The sequence below is a fragment of the Calidris pugnax genome, unplaced genomic scaffold (genome assembly GCF_001431845.1).
Source record: "Calidris pugnax isolate Ruff unplaced genomic scaffold, ASM143184v1 scaffold58, whole genome shotgun sequence".
Classification (NCBI taxonomy): domain Eukaryota; kingdom Metazoa; phylum Chordata; class Aves; order Charadriiformes; family Scolopacidae; genus Calidris; species Calidris pugnax.
Window position 1 is genome coordinate 4,075,250 of NW_015090868.1, and position 17,327 is coordinate 4,092,576.

At 42.4% G+C, this 17,327-nt stretch overlaps 1 protein-coding gene across 1 annotated transcript in view; it reads right to left on the reverse strand.

Moving 5' to 3' along the window:
• MTMR7 (myotubularin related protein 7) overlaps nt 1–17,327 on the reverse strand; it is a 49,008-nt gene that overhangs the window by 6,550 nt on the left and 25,131 nt on the right. The window contains exons 6-10 of the mRNA XM_014945643.1: nt 14,675–14,809; nt 9,480–9,612; nt 2,619–2,728; nt 828–953; nt 187–236 (exon numbers count right to left, since the gene is read on the reverse strand). Coding sequence (XP_014801129.1) covers nt 187–236; nt 828–953; nt 2,619–2,728; nt 9,480–9,612; nt 14,675–14,809 — 554 coding nt within the window. The remainder of the gene's footprint in view (nt 1–186; nt 237–827; nt 954–2,618; nt 2,729–9,479; nt 9,613–14,674; nt 14,810–17,327) is intronic.

Sequence of the window (17,327 nt, forward strand, 5' to 3'; positions counted from 1 at the left end):
TCTTTAACTGGCAGACACGCCTAAGATGAAGCACTGCCCTGGAAGACCCAGAATGTGCTGAGCAGGGACTCGGGTGGGGAGCCTGGACCCTACTGAAAGATCTGCTGGAGTCCAAAGGGCTTGATTTGATAATTGAAATACCAACTACATAAAAATATATATAGAAAAACCTTAGCAGCGCCTTACCTGTGGTTAAACTTGTGCCCAAAGGAAACCCAGTCTTTTTCAATTAACACCTAGAATGAGAATATTGTGTTCAGTGCTGGGGAGCAGAGCTGACACACGCTGCAGCAGGCAGAAGAGTGGTGTAAACAAGCAGAATTGAATCCCAGTTAATTCTTAGAATAAGCAGAAAAGTGATAAGCAAGAGTGATGTAAGCGAGCAGTATTAGAATCCCAGCTCATTTTTAGAATAAGCAGGAAATAATGACTGGGCAGTGGTGCCAGCTGAGGTATTTCAGCTGGTATTTCAGCACAGCTTCAATTACCTTGACTGACTGGGCAGTGGTGCCAGCTGAGGAGAAAGCAGCATTCCTCATGGATGCAGATGGGATGCTGGTATTTCAGCACAGCTTCAATTACCTTGATTCATCATTTTCTAAAATACAACCTAAAAACCTCTCACACATCTTTTTCACCTGTGGCCAGTAACTTGATAAGCATTCCTAGATGCTCTGCCAGAGCTGATTTGCTCGGGAAAGGGACAGAAAGGGGCGGGGGGGAAGGAAATCTATAAGGAAAGCTTATTTTCCACTGAGACCAAAGATATTCATACTAAATGATGCCAGTAATACTTAATTTAACTCTGTGAAAGGGAACCTGCTTACCATGAATCCCTTCATAGTTCTGTAATGTGGATCCAAGAGAAGGCTCGCTACAGAGCAAACCTGGGCTGTCCTATCCCAGCCATCAGAGCAGTGAACAAGCACACTCACACCTTCCTCAGCCACAGCCTAGGACACAGAAGAAGTCAGAAACGTCACAAGCAGGGAGAAAGGCAAGGGTAAGAGAGCCACAGCGAGACAGAGCAATACAGAGAGAATCCATGTGGGAACTGGGAAACCTTGCTCTTTTAATTTTGAGTTCTTGAATGATGTTGAGTGTTAACCTTCTCATTTGAAAACTCTAAATCTCGTCCCACCCCATGCTCTATGGTGGTTGCAGCATCTCCGGTTTATGCTGCACTGCAGGAGAACATGGTGTCCATTTCAATTAAAAAATATCAACCAGGGTCTTTAATGTAAATAACTGGGGAGAGAAGATCCCATTTTATATATAAACACATACAGAATAGATGGTACTATTCTCCAAAGTCTGGTGTTGCGTTATTTCGGGACCTTGAGGGTGTTTTTTTTTTTTTTAATTCTAAGGGTTTTGGCCTTTGCCATTTCTAAAATGAACTAAATTTAGAAAGTAGAGAAATAAAATAGGTTAGGAAAGATACTGCTTAGAAAAATAAACATTTAAGTTAAGTTTGGGCTTAATAGGGAACGAGGAATAATAATAAATTATCTATGTTTATCTCAAGAGACAAGTAAATTCTACCAAAATAGAACCCCTGTGGGCAGGAGACCAACAACCCAACTGGGAACCGCACGAATTAGAACGGGTCAAAATGCCTGTGTGGGGAGGCAGGAGGGGAGCGAGCACACGGACAAAGGAGAAAAAATTTTGGGACAGTATTTTAAGACTAGTCACTGGGGAAAAGTTGGCAAGAGGTGATGTAAAATGCCCTGATTCCTACAAGGGCTGGGAGAAATAATAACGTGTGCACTTCTGGGGCAGCGGTGAGGGGCTCCAGCTGCCCCCCGAGCGGGGAGGGGCAAAGGCAGAGAAAGGAGCAGCTGCTGAGGAGGGAAACTCAGGAGGCTCTACCCAGACAGCCCTATGGTCATGGGAAGAAAATGGCCTATAAGAAATCGTAATAGTAATCTTGAAAATAAGAATTGAAACTTTAAAAGACAGAGCACACGGAAGGGGGTAATAAAAAAAAAATATCAAAACTCGGGTTGGGAGATGACAAACATCTGCACTACTTTGGGTGGGATTAGGAGAAATAGTTTCCTACCAAAGCCCACAACTGTTTCCTGAATCGGTTCTCAAGTAAGAGCAGAAACTGCTGGAGAGTTTGGCCATGGCCATGCGCAGGAGTTGGTTTAGAAGGTGATTTGGTTGGTTGCTAAATAGCTCAGAGGGGATAACACAGTGGCTAATGGTCCTGTATTACAGCTACCATGTGAAGTAGCCCTCAAACAGAAACCTTCACCAAAGAACACGTCCAGAAACCAGTGGAGGAGAAAAAAGGAACCAGGGAAAGACACAATCAGCGCTGGGGAGTAAAGTAAGGACCTTCACAAACCTGGCATAACAAAATACAGGGTAGTAGAGGTTTTTGTACATTTGAATTCTTTAGTAAAAGGAACACAAACTTTTTTTTTTTTTACCATGTTAGCAAAATGTCCACACGACAGCACCTGAGAATCATCTCTCCTCAGATACGGGTTTTTTCCAGATACAACATCACCGAAGGTAACAGAAGTTACCCCAAAAGCAGGGAATTTGGTCCTCACAGTCTGTACCTGGTTATCCAAGGTTTGTTCTCATTTTGCACACTTTACCTTTGCAATAAAGATGCCGGCATCCATAATGGCTTTGATGTGCTTCAGCCAGCCCGAATTTTCTAGGCCCCACAGAAAGTCACTCATTGAAGGCGATTTCAGCTCACAAACTGCAAAAGAAGCTACATCTTAAATTTACAGTAATTACGGTGCCTTATGCTTTCACTGACTGTCCAACCTAGGAGTTGTCTCTTCAGATCTCCCCCCTGTAGATCAGTCATCTCTTGAAAAGAACGGCTACTTCGCAGTCAAACTTTACCTTTGAAAAAAAACATATATTTAAGAAACAAGTCTGGGTCAAATTTCACCCAATAGGTTGATTTAAGTTAAAAGAGCAGCTGTCACAAAGCCTGTTGCAAACAGTTTACTAAATACATCCTCCTTCACACCACAGATTTTCCAAAATTGTGTTGGGAGCAAAGTTTTCAAACCCCTGAGAGCAGATCATGTATATAAAAATACATGTATATTATAAATAAGTATAGTACGTATATATACATATATATAATACTGAAGGCTTGGAAACAAAAACCATATGATTTCTGCTGTCGGACAGGCAGAGAGCCACCTCAGTGGTGTCACAGCCTCCTGTGGCCACGCTTGCTGGGCTCCCCCCAAACCCATCCTTCGGCGTCACCACAGAGGGTGGGGTTGGAGTTAAAGCGATTCACTCCACGGTTCTCCATCCCCAAAGCAAACCTTAGCAAAACTCCACTAGTGGTCAGGAAGTGTTCTGATGGTGAGGTGAAAGCCATAATTCATCAAGGAAAATACTTCCCTGAAAACTTTCCAAGCTCTATGCCATGTTTAAAGAAAAAGAATAATGATCTCAGTTTTTACAACATTAAGTTTCTGTCCTGCTGTAGCCAAGCGTGGGGTTTTTAATATTACAGAGTTTGTGACATGAAAAGAAAAAAAAGAGGGCAATCAGAATCCAATTCAGATACCTCAGTCCAGCAGCAAACAAGTACTTAACATTTGGTGCAACCTATTTTCATCAGTGAGACATTAATTCACCCCATAAATAGCCTACGGGTTTATTTTGATCTGTGTAGAACTGGACTGTCTTTTAAGGAAAAAGATACCAACCAGTGAAAGTCATGTAAGGAATACAGGGAAAATGTCAGCATTTTTACTGAGTTAGAGAGTCACACAGAATGATACGGGGTTGGAAGGGACCTCTGGAGATCATCTAGTCCAACCCTCCTGCCAAAGCAGGTCCACCCAGAGCAGGTTGCACAGGAACGTGTCCTGGTGGGTTTTGAATGTCTCCAGAGAAGGAGACTCCACCACCTCCCTGGGCAGCCTGTTCCAGGGCTCTGCCACCCTCAAAGTGAAGAAGTTCCTCCTCACGTTTAGATGGAACTTCTTATGTTCAAGTTTGTGCCCGTTCCCTCTTGTCCTGTCACTGGGCACCACTGAAAAAAGACTGGCCCCATCCTCTTGACACCCACCCTTTAAGTATTATGTATTATTTATTATTATAGTAGCTTTAGTATTATTTAAGTTAATGTATGACCTGTGAATTAATAATGTCCTAGTAGGTCTCCTGTCCTCTGGAAATCTTCTACAGGACTCCGTTAATTACGGCCAGTGGTGTAATGTTAGTTTTCTTCAATGTGATTGGAATCTAATTTTCCAATCCAGAGCCAGAGTTTATACCAGTTCTGAGTGTACCTGCCTGGAATAACTCCCTCTCATTCAGAGGCAAAATATCTTAATGTGTCCACACAGAGTCGTGCGATCTCTGTACGCGGGGCCTCTCCCAGATGGTTATTTTAAAAGTCATTTTTGAAGGATATTTATAAAAACGCACAGATAGCAGCACGGAAAGCAAACAGCGTTTCAGATGATTAATGCCCCTGTGCAGATGGAAGCAGGACCAATTAGTAGCTGAATTCTGGCTGAAGCTGCTCTCTCTGTTGACAAAAGCCCAAGGTAAGGCTGAAATAGTGCTTTGCTCATTCCCACTACCAAATTTGAGTCAATATTTACTGACCACTTCACTGGGCAAAGTTCAGACTGTCCTACAGATATACACTGGGCATTTCACATGGTTTTTGGCTACTGATCTGGACCTTAATACTGAGTTCAATTATGAATTTAATTAAGAAGTTTATCCTAAGGGGAAAAGGCATTTCAGCAGAAAAGGCAGCAAAATCTGGAAGAAACAAGACCTGCTGGCACAGGAAAATCAACCCACCCCTGGGCAGAGCTCATAGCAATCCAGGGTGTGGAGGGGTGGAAGAACCAGGACACATGGTGGAACCTGCCTCTTCCACCAGCAAAAGCACCAGAGGGGGATGCTGGACCAGTTCCCCCATTTCTGGTAGGACGGTCGTAGGTAGAGGAAGGAATAAATGCCACGGGCCAAACCCTCACTGAAGTCCAAGGATCAGAGGGCTGCTCTTACATCAGCAACTAATGCTGCTGGTATGAGGGGAGGAGAAGCTCATATTTGCTGTTTAAATACAGAGAGGGACCATGTGGGGTCATCCCCTCAACGCACAACAGCTGGGGGTCAAGTCTTGGTTGGCCCCCGGACGCACGGCAAAGCTCACCCGTCACACCTGCCAAACACCAGCCCCGGGCAGCCCTTGGATCTTTACCCAGAAAAGTCCTTGTGCAACGTTTCCTTCCAATGCTAAAAATTATGTCAAGGAGGTTGGACCACAGGATCAAAAATATCACAAGGATCTTCACATGCACCTCTCTTTAAATGAAAAAAAAAAAAAAAAAAAAAAGTATTATTTATTATTATAGTAGCTTTAGTATTATTTAAGTTAATGTATGACCTGTGAATTAATAATGTCCTAGTAGGTCTCCTGTCCTCTGGAAATCTTCTACAGGACTCCGTTAATTACGGCCAGTGGTGTAATGTTAGTTTTCTTCAATGTGATTGGAATCTAATTTTCCAATCCAGAGCCAGAGTTTATACCAGTTCTGAGTGTACCTGCCTGGAATAACTCCCTCTCATTCAGAGGCAAAATATCTTAATGTGTCCACACAGAGTCGTGCGATCTCTGTACGCGGGGCCTCTCCCAGATGGTTATTTTAAAAGTCATTTTTGAAGGATATTTATAAAAACGCACAGATAGCAGCACGGAAAGCAAACAGCGTTTCAGATGATTAATGCCCCTGTGCAGATGGAAGCAGGACCAATTAGTAGCTGAATTCTGGCTGAAGCTGCTCTCTCTGTTGACAAAAGCCCAAGGTAAGGCTGAAATAGTGCTTTGCTCATTCCCACTACCAAATTTGAGTCAATATTTACTGACCACTTCACTGGGCAAAGTTCAGACTGTCCTACAGATATACACTGGGCATTTCACATGGTTTTTGGCTACTGATCTGGACCTTAATACTGAGTTCAATTATGAATTTAATTAAGAAGTTTATCCTAAGGGGAAAAGGCATTTCAGCAGAAAAGGCAGCAAAATCTGGAAGAAACAAGACCTGCTGGCACAGGAAAATCAACCCACCCCTGGGCAGAGCTCATAGCAATCCAGGGTGTGGAGGGGTGGAAGAACCAGGACACATGGTGGAACCTGCCTCTTCCACCAGCAAAAGCACCAGAGGGGGATGCTGGACCAGTTCCCCCATTTCTGGTAGGACGGTCGTAGGTAGAGGAAGGAATAAATGCCACGGGCCAAACCCTCACTGAAGTCCAAGGATCAGAGGGCTGCTCTTACATCAGCAACTAATGCTGCTGGTATGAGGGGAGGAGAAGCTCATATTTGCTGTTTAAATACAGAGAGGGACCATGTGGGGTCATCCCCTCAACGCACAACAGCTGGGGGTCAAGTCTTGGTTGGCCCCCGGACGCACGGCAAAGCTCACCCGTCACACCTGCCAAACACCAGCCCCGGGCAGCCCTTGGATCTTTACCCAGAAAAGTCCTTGTGCAACGTTTCCTTCCAATGCTAAAAATTATGTCAAGGAGGTTGGACCACAGGATCAAAAATATCACAAGGATCTTCACATGTACCTCTCTTTAAATGAAAAAAAATAAATTAATAAAAATCAATACGATACTAAAGCTGCAGAGACAAGTAAAACTTTTTTTTTTCTTCTGGAAGGATACTAAAGCTGCAGAGACAAAAGTAAAACTTTTTTTTTTCTTCTGGAAGGAAATACCAGCATGTTGAAATGCATTTTACTTCCAGAGTACAGTCAAATCTCAACATTTTTTGCATATTCTGAAAAGATTCTCCTTATCCTACAAATTTAATCATTTTATAACCCTGATATATTTTGCTGAAATAACACTATACAAGAATAAATACAAGGTGAAGTTAAAATAAATAAAACTGCTAGAATTACAGTCAGTAAAATCACAAAGGGCGAAATAACACTATACAAGAGTAAATACAAGGTGAAGTTAAGATAAATAAAATTGCTAGAATTACAGTCAGTAAAATCACAAAGCTGAATTATTACCTACTCATAAATTATTGACATTATTATAAGTATAAATTGATTTCTTCAGCTTTTTCTGAAAGAAACATCATTGAAATGAACATGTTCCCCATATAAGTGCCTTTTCCGATGGAAAACTGAACACTCAATTTTTGTTCAAATTTCCTCAGCACTGGAAGTTATTTAAAAATTTATACTGAAATTAACCTGCAGTCTCTTACGTGGAAAAGATCCTCCAACCTTCACTTCTGCTTAATCCCAGTAAATGGGCTAAAATTGGCCTCGCACCCCTGCAACACGTCAGCCCTGTTATGTTTTGGTGAAGTGCCTTTTCCAATGGAAAACTAAACACTCCATTTTTGTTCAAATTTCCTCAGCACTGGAAGTTATTTAAAAATTTATACTGAAATTAACCTGCAGTCTCTTACGTGGAAAAGATCCTCCAACCTTCACTTCTGCTTAATCCCAGTAAATGGGCTAAAATTGGCCTCGCACCCCTGCAACACGTCAGCCCTGTTATGTTTTGATGCCCTGTGCTGTACACGCTTCCGAGCGACAAGACAGCCCACATTAAACTCAAATCAGTTGTCATCAGCCCCATTCATCTTTTCAAAGGTTTTTTATGTACCTTCTAACACCTTAGAACAGACCAGGAGCAGCAGATACAGTTTGTAATGCTGGTAGGGTGATGTGATGCTTTACCTTAGAGATTCCCCCAGGTGTGTTTAGATACTCCTCCATAAAAATTTAAAGCCGTATTAAATTTATATTATTATAGATCGTGGCGGCCTTTTTGGTCCTGGTTCCTCTTGTATGTGCAAGTTGGGTAATAAATACCCTTTAAAGGCCACAGGGGAAGCAGATGAAGGGACACTATTACAAACAGAAAAAGATGAAAACTCTGCAGCCCCTTCCATGAGAAAAGCCCTGCTTGTGTGCTGAAAGTCATAAGATTTCTTTAAAAAAAAGAAAACAAAACTACTTGAAAGGCTCAAGTGTTTGAAACTACAGATTTAACTTCTCTGATTTCTAATCTTATCAGCCAGGTCAATAAATATGACACTTCAACACAGCAAAGATAAAACCAATGAAAAAAAAAAAGCAGATGTTTTGAGCACATGGCTCATTTAAAAATAGATGTCAAGAAGTTATGCCCCGACCCCCCCAAGCAGCCTGAAGCGTTCAATGCATTAGAAAGTACCTCATTACATGTCAGTTTGGGCTCAAACTTTTGGCTCAAAACCAACACGCAGCACTGTCCCACGCAGCCAGGCTGGTTGTTTACTATTTTGGCTTTGATGGTCTTAAGCTGAATAAATAGTGACAGGTTTATTCACCTGCCCTCTCTCCTAGCCCAACAAGGCTCTGCAGTGAACTGAAAATCCTTCTATTTGCCTTCCTGAGATCCTGAGACCAAGGAAAAAGTCAAAATAGGTCATGAAGAAAGTGACTGTTCTACCTACAACACACTTTACTGTTGGCTTTCATAAACTGCTCTCATCTGAAAACAGAGCACAGCTGTGCTGTCATGGAAAATGGGAGCCCCTGCTTAGATCTAAAATTCACATTTACATGCAGACAGATGAAGAACAAGAGAGCACGGGCAGAGCCTCAAGTCAAGAACAGCCAAATGAAGCTGATCCAGGAGGTGAAAGAAGGTGTTGATGACACACATGAAGTAAATAGAGAGACTCTGTGCAGTGAGCACTATTCACTGTCTGCTTGTTAGAAGTCAACAAGATGTTGAGGGTCAAGGATGGCTTAATTTATTCTTACCCTTTTTCCAGAAGGCATCTAAACAGTAATGTACTCAAAATATTAAATGGCAATGCAGATGTGCTCGTTTATACACTGATAAGTATTTATAAAGCAATTATTATTAATTTTGATAGGATTATGAAGGTGCTGAATGGTTACACCCATTGACTGTGAGTTTCGATGTGACATGCTCCATACAGGGCACGAGTAAGTTTCTATTAAAAAATCCCAGTCTAAAATGCATGACTCCTTATTGACAACATACAGAAATCAAAACATACATTCTCTGAGCTTAAAAACCAAATTCTTATGTTTTCCACTAGCATCAAAATCAGCATAAGTGATTTTTTTTTCATTATACCATCAAACTGTAAGCCGCAGAAGACGAGGTAGCAGAAGTAAGGTGGATTGAAGTCAAATGAATTTCGCCACTAAAGTAAACGACACCTGGATTTCACCCATGGAACAAGGTGTTTGCACAATTAGGAAATCCCCCCTGGTTGCCACGATGCTCCATTGCACGGGTCCCACCAGTCAGCAGGCAGCTGCATTCAGCACACTAGGGAAAGTTCTCTTCTCATGCCCATTCTCACTGCTGCCAATTTCAGAGCAGTTCCCCTGGTTTTACATGACAGAAGGATCAAATCTTTCCTCCAGTTTTCAATAAAAAAAAAAAAAGAGAGTTACCTTCAAGCATTTTCTGCAGACTGTTTCTCATGACGTGGATGTTCTCGATGCCTATGAATTGGAACTTGATGTTGGAGTAGTTGTCTTCGTTCTCATACCCCTTCCCTGCTGCTCTGTTTGCCATAGCGTTGAGCTGAAAAAAAAAATTAGGGAAAATTGGATGAAAACCAGTAGCAAACAGATTCTTTTTCAAAACAAAGCTCATGGTCTACTGCAATAAATCTGAGTGATTTAAGGCAGGCACAAATAGGAGGCATTTATCAGGGTGTCAACACAACGGGTTAGGAATCGGGGATCTGTTCACAGCCCATTGCAGGGCGCTGGGCTGCTGAGCTCTGACCTCCATTCCACACAATTCCAGTGTCAACTTCATGAGTGAGGTCCAAAAACACAGTGTATGTAGGGCTCCTCTGCAAGAGCATAAAGGTTTTAATTTGTTTTCAAAAGGCTATTCTAATTTCATTTTTTGACCAGCATTATGTTTACCAGCAGAACAAACCAGGAGGTGGCAGTGTCTTATCTGCCGTGCCATGGTTTCACTGTAATGTTGCCCAAATTACTGTGTTTTACTGCTCAAATCGTCCAAAAATTGATACAGCTTCTTTCTTCAAAGCTTGGAATAATGAAGAGAGGGTTGGAGTAGTTTTCCCTGTGTTTATAGTAGCTTGGCTCTAGTTGCGTAAGCCCACAACAGATTTAAATTGACAAAATTACCGCAAATATTTTCATCTGCAGCGCAGGGCTATCAAATATTTTGCTGTGCTTCAGCAAAAAACACATTCAACTGGAAGCTGGAGTTTTGCCTGTGAATCTGTTACTTGCTTCCTGGCATGGGAAAGTCACGGAAGGCTTTTTTAGTTCAGTTTTCCCAACCATAAAATTAAGGGTGTTTTTTAATGCTTATTTTGCCCCCTTTTGAAATTCTTGAGGGGGGAAGAAAATTATCTGCCAAGCCCCTTATGCCAGATTTTGATCTCTGGGCTGAAAACTAGAGCTGAGAGAAATGAATTAAGTACTTTAATACCCCATCTATTTTATTATATTTATTTATATATTATTTCCAATAGTGAAATCTCACTGTCCAATAGAAAGAAACTGTCCCTTTGCATGAAGTCCCTGTTCTCCTACGAAATGCAAGCTGTAAGGTTGGGGAGCATTTGAACTTCCCAAGAAATACAAAGGCTCCAAGAAGAACTAAAACATCCCACATGGCATACCTGCTTCTCCCCAGACAACTAACAGCTTCTGCTCAGGAAAGCTTTAATAATTAAATAATGATGGATGGTGCACATCCAGACTGGAGGGCACTAACGAAGCTTTTGGAGAGACCTTATGAGGCATCAGTTGGACAAAAGTGACTTGTCTTCACTGCACTGAGAGGCAGTGCTCATGAAATATCTAAACAAAGTGTGCCTTAGGCATTGCCTGGGGGACAAGAGGCTGTGCAGATAATTCTGTTTCCACTTTATTTCCCAATATTGCAGACAGAGCTATTGATTTGCTGCTTCTGTGGTCACTCCCGAAACTCACAATAATATGCTTCACTACTCGGCTGATGGTACCATGAGTATCAAGAGACAAGAATGTGTCTCTTCCCGATCTCTTCCACTCCTACTGCCAATATTAAATTTTAAATCAGAGCCTAACGCATACAATCGAGTAGGATTGATTGTCTGCTGCCAACCCATCTCCAACTAAGATGAACAAGTCCAGCTTTTTCATATATCGGGTCAAAACAGGTTTCTATGGAGCAAATTTGACCCCTTAACTTTCAAAGAAAACAGCTAAAGACTAAAAGCTTTTTATGGCATTATAATTTCATTTTAGATGCAAAGAAAACAGGTAGGTGAGACCACTTCTCAATTCTTTTATTCTGTCCAATTTAATATGTGAAGATAGGGAACTTTTTCCCCATCTTCACACTTCCTAGTGCATCCATTCCCACGAGCAGGACTTGGCAATAGGAGCACACAGTTACATTTGTGGACCACCATTAGGAACTGAAACAGCATGAATTTGATGATACAACAGAAGGAACCATATTCTAAGATAGGAGCCTAGGCAAAAAAACCCAGCATTTTTAATTTACTCAAATCTCGTGTAAAACTTATTTTAACTTGTAGTATGCAGTTCAGGAAAGTGCAGGAAAAAAACCCAAAAATCTTGTCTATCAACCAGCACTCTGCTGATGTTTTGACTATCAATGAACAATAAAAAAAAAAAGATACAGCCTGTGAACAGCATGTCCTTTAAGGACAGAGTCCTCAGTGTGACTTGTTAGAAAGATAAAAATTATCTGCTGAATCCTAATCTTTATCTTTTGAAGTAGACATCAGTGTTCTAATATAAACAACATGGAGCAGCATCTCTCTGCAATAGCAGAGAGCTTCAGGAAGAAAGATCTGTGCACATAAATCTAAACCCCCAAAACCTTAAATGAAAACCATCTAGCCCCCAACTGACCTAATCCTTGGTAAAATAAATGCTATTAACTGTCTCTGCTGCACAGCAATTTTATCACAGAAATCCTTTATGAAGACAGTCTGAAATAGCCCTCTTTAAAAGCAAATAAATATAAGGTTAAATTTGCAAGGCTTTCTGACACTCATTTATTTTAAATACTGTCAGTTGCCAAACTTTGCAGCTGCCACAATATTTACTAACAAGTTTTCCACATCACCTACCAAAATTCCATCTGTTGCTCTTAAAGCAGTTGTTGCAAAGCTCTCCAAATTATGCCTGTCCTCACTTAATCTCAGTGAATACGAGGAGCCAGACTCTAAAGGGAACAGCCCTCACTTGCCAGATTTCCTGGCATCTTCTTTAATGTGGAGGATAACCGAGTCCTGCCTTGTTATAAAGAGTTATAGGAATAATTTGTTTCACTCATAAGCAGTCATTTTACACTAACTTCTTCTGTAAACACATAGAGGAAGGAGAAAATGAAGACAGACAGAAGGCTGAGTAAAGCTCTGCATATGGCCATCCTGGTGTATTTAAGTGAAGTGGAAACAAAGCTTTCCTCTGCAGCCAAAGCTTTTGTTCTGAAGAGTATCAAGCACAATGAGGGACAGCACATGAATAGCTCTGGGGAAAGCTGAATTCCCTGCCCCATCAATATTCATCACCTTTGCAAGGAAGCAGTTCTGAGGAGAGAAGAGGAAGGTAGTTGTTTAGCTTCCTACAGCACTTGCACCAGACTCAACAACTTACCTTCTGTTAAAGGTTCCCTGGGGAATGCCAGGAACCGCTTGCGCTGGTATCTATCACTTCCTACGAGCTCTAGATTTATACATGCATCAGGAGCTGCAAAATTAACTAACAGCTGTAACAAGGCTGTATTTGGCACCTGGGAATCAGGAGCTTTAGAAAAATCAGTCCATTCTTGGAGCACAGAGATAAGTAGGAATCTGTTCATATAAATGTCCTCACATCAAAACTTTTTTTTTTGTTTTTCCCCAGAGAAATTAAATGAAAACAAACAGTTTTCATCTGCTGAGTGGCTCCTGAAGAAGGAGTATTGCTGGACATATGCTGTCGTTCATGAATAAATGAGCCAATTTCATGCTCTCCCCTTAAAGTACAGGCTTCTTTCACTGCACACAGGAGGTGTCTCACCAAAGTCACTTCCCAGAAAGGTTTACAGGATGGGTCCTTCCTGTTACTACCTTGCAAAACATCATTAATAGCCAAGTCAGTAAGTCATTACTAATAAATCCCATCAATGAGCAAGCCTCAATTAGGAAAGAGTACTAACATCATCAGCCAGGAAATGCTAAGCTATAAATATTATCACATACAGAAAACCATTAAACAAGCATTATTTAGGCAGCCAGGTCTCTAATTCCCATCCAAACCCTGCTCTGAACACAGTTGTGCCCATCCTTTCCTAGTGCTTATCACGACTCGCTTCAGGACCACAAACAAGGTGGTACCATCCTTGTCTTCCCAGTAAAAGAGAGGGAACTGGAGGTCTAAGTAGTCACCAAATGACAAAGTGCAACAAGACATGCCAAGGCCCCATTTATCTGTCTCCTGCCTCCCATTACAGCTGCCAGCACTCAGCACTTCCCCACCAGCCCCCAGAGCTTCAGTCAGTCACCAACCAGACAGGTGCCTCATTTCTGTTCCATCTCTGCCAGGTTTGTCCTTCCTCCCTCTATTCCTCATGTTTCTCAGCTTCAGCCACCCTGCCCCTCCAGGCTCTGTCTCCTCATCTCAGGCTGCTGAAACAGCTTCCTTGTTTGTTCCTTTTCCTCAAGCCTTTGGTCTTGTTTTCCCTCTTCCCCCACATCCTAGATCTACTAGGGATTTTGTGGAGATTTGCCCCTTTGGTATCTTTTCTTCAGGTGCTTTGGTAGCTTCAGAAGTTCAGCTTCAGCAGAGAAGCTGCTGATATTGTAAGAAAGACTATATCCCTGCTCCCACCTCCAGACACTGAAGCCTATCTAGCTCTCATCACCTGTTTGCTAGCATGCCAAATTTGGACACAAAGCTTTTTTAGCTTCCAGCCTCCTCTAGATCACGACTGAGTTTCAGTGTTTCTGCACAGCATATTTTTTTTCTAAAGCTTTTATCTTGGCCAAAGATTTTAGTCAATTAAAGAGATTTGGCATCTGAGATCACTATTTACCATATTTCAGACTCTCTCTCAAAACCACAAAAGTGCTGGAGATATTCAAAGAAGGTCTCCTTCTTGTCACCTCATCAAATGGTCTTTCCTTAGCCTTATGCAGAGGTCGTTGAAATTTTCCCACTTGCAGGAGAAATTTTGCATGGAAGATTTTAGTATAAGCAGGCAGAGGTTTGCACCATCACAAACAACTGTAAATACAGGTTTATAATGGGAATTATTTTTCGCTAACCCCGTCAGTAACACAGCTACTGATAGCTCCTCTGTGTGCAGAAATAGTTCTATTCTGAGCTAGTTACTTCTCTGTATCTCGACATTCTGTTAAGAACAAAAAAGAAAAAAAAAAGAGAAAAGCTCAGTGTAAAGAAAAACATCCTCTTAAGGGATAAAAATGTGGGCAAGGTTCCAGGTGAAGATTCCCCCTGATAAATCTTGATTTACCTGTGGAGTTACCCAGGTGCAACTAAGATCAGAACTACGGTCAGCCATTTGGGTTGTGCATCCTCCCTGTGCATCAGCCCAGGTTCAGTCTTGCTACGTGCCAGAAATTGAATGTACTTACTTTGGGCCGAGTGTCAACAACGTATAGGAAATCACTCCCTGGGTTTGCTTTTCTAATGGCCTGGAGCATCTGCTCATCCTCAAGGCATCGAGCACTAAAGCCAGACAAAGGCTGGCTGCTTCTACAGATGGATGCCTGCAGAAAAACAATCAAAAAACCAAAAATCACCATCGTTATGAAGCAGAAATTATTCAGCATCCAGAAGCATATACAAAACAGCTCATTAGATGTACAGTTATGTGGGAAGGGCAGAATGGTAAAATGAATTACAAGTTAATAAGCAAATTCATCCTTAAAAGGCAAGGAAATCTTAAAACAATACAATCCCATTGGCCCAGGTGTAGTCTTGAATCCAAGTTTTAGAGCTATTTTAACTATAGTATTTCCCTAATGTAGAATAACTCCTGAAAGGTGGTGTCTAGAGGACGCGAGGAGTACAACCCTGCAATCATGAGAACACTGGTATAGCATGAATCACAAAATCACAGAATGATACGGGGTTGGAAGGGACCTCTGGAGATCATCTAGTCCAACCCCCCTGCCAAAGCAGGTCCACCAACAGCAGGTTGCACAGGAACCTGCTGTCCAGGTGGGTTTTGAATGTCTCCAGAGATGAAGATTCCACCACCTCTCTGGACAGCCTGTCCCAGAGCTCTGCCACCCTCAAAGTGAAGAAGTTCCTCCTCTTCACTTTAGTTTAGATGGAACTTCCTGTGTTCAAGTTTGTGCCCGTTCCCTCTTGTCCTGTCACTGGGCAATGCTGAAAAAGGACTGGCCCCATCCTCTTGACACCCACCCTTTAAGTATTTATAGGTGTTGATGAGATCCCCTCTCAGTCTTCTCCAGACTAAAAGACCCAAGTCCCTCAGCCTTTCCTCATACAAGAGATGTTCTAGGTCCTTAATCATCTTTGTAAGCCCTTTGCTGTACCCTCTCCAGCAGTTCCCTGTCCTTCTTGAACTGGGGAGCCCAGAACTGGACACAGCACTCCAGGTGGGGCCTCACCAGGGCAGAGTAGAGGGGGAGGATAAGCTTCCTCAACCTGCTGGTCACTCTCTTCCTGATGAAGAATGGGTCCCTTTGCACTGTCACTCCCACTTACCAGTGGGGATACTGATTATACCCAATTTAGACCAACGCATGCTTTACTAAACAGCCTGAGACACCATGAGTCCAGGAAACAAAAATGCCTAACATCCAGCTGGACAGATCAGTGAGGGTGGTGTATTTTTAGCACAGCCTCTGGAGAAAGACCTCGTTGCATGGGAAGTGACTCAGGCAGCCTGACTCCTGGAGCACAGTTATTAATCAATCAAGACTCATCAGGATCAGACCTCCAGATGAAACTGGGAAAGAAGGAACAGAATGTGAAATGGGTGAGCAGGGAGGGTTTAATTTCTGCTAGGCAGCTAGATTTGTAGAGGGCAAGGGGGCCAAGGGCACTTTCTAAGCACTGAACATAAGCATGATGAGAATCTGTCTGCTGAAGGTCGTGACCCGTGCGGACTGCCCTACAGATTATTTATTACTGTGAGAAGGGACATGCTCATTTTCAGCCAAGTCTTTGAAGTATCAGTAGTCAATCGGTAAAACGTGGATCTTTAATACAGAAACCCTGAATCGTGCCTGCTCACGCTTTACTAACAGTTTTTGCAAACAGATTATTAGTTATCAGGAGCCTCGCCTGCTGATTAGCCCACGTTCCAGTGATTTAATATATGCTTATACCTTCTTTGCATGAAGCAAAAGGTGCATGTGAATATCTCCACAACATGTCATTTTAGTAGAAGAAAGGCATTTCTCTCTTGTCCCTTGTGTACCACACACAAGGCAGATATGGCCCTCAAGGTTAAGGTTGAAGTTAGGGTTGTGGATGAAGGTTAGGATTTGGGAAAGTGTGGGCTGGAGTCCATTGCATTCTGTCATCCTGGAAGCCCCAAATTCTAAGGTGTGTGTTGGTGCTGGCACCAGCATGAGAGAATGGCTTCTCTGTCAAGTCAGGCTTGGGGTTAAGACCATGTTTAGCCCCAGCTTTAGCAATAGCTGCACTGCCAGCACAGCAAAACTAGAGGAAGATAAGCTGATCCAGTGACCACTAAATACCATAACTGGGAATCACTGCACATGATATCCATGAAGAGATCTCCTTCTGCTCACCTGGGCCAATTTCTTAGGATGAGCACGTTTGTCTATAACATTCCTTGGGCTATGTTTAAGAGTTGGGCAAGAGAGGGTCATGTTTTGCTAATGCACAGACTCAACTGATAGTTCCAGAATTTGATCTTGTCACATTCACACAGAGCAAGGTGTCCCACCATCACTGAATTTGTCAGTACCAAAGAGCTGAGGGAAAGTTCTGGGTATGAAAGACCGGACGATTGGCACCCACCTCCCCTGCATGCAGAAGACCTCTTCCCAACCTGCTGTCACCATAGCTATTCCATGTCTACCATCAGGAATCTTACCCCACTCTCTTGCTGGCAACTCATGGCAACCTTCTAACTCATGAAGAGGTATTTCCCCCAACATTCCCAACCCTTTTCCTAGCCCTTTGAACTGCAAAGGATCCAGGATTAAACACAATGCTTCAGATCCTGGTGACCTGAACCTTCACTTGAACTCCAACTCCAACAGAGAAAACATTCAGACTGAA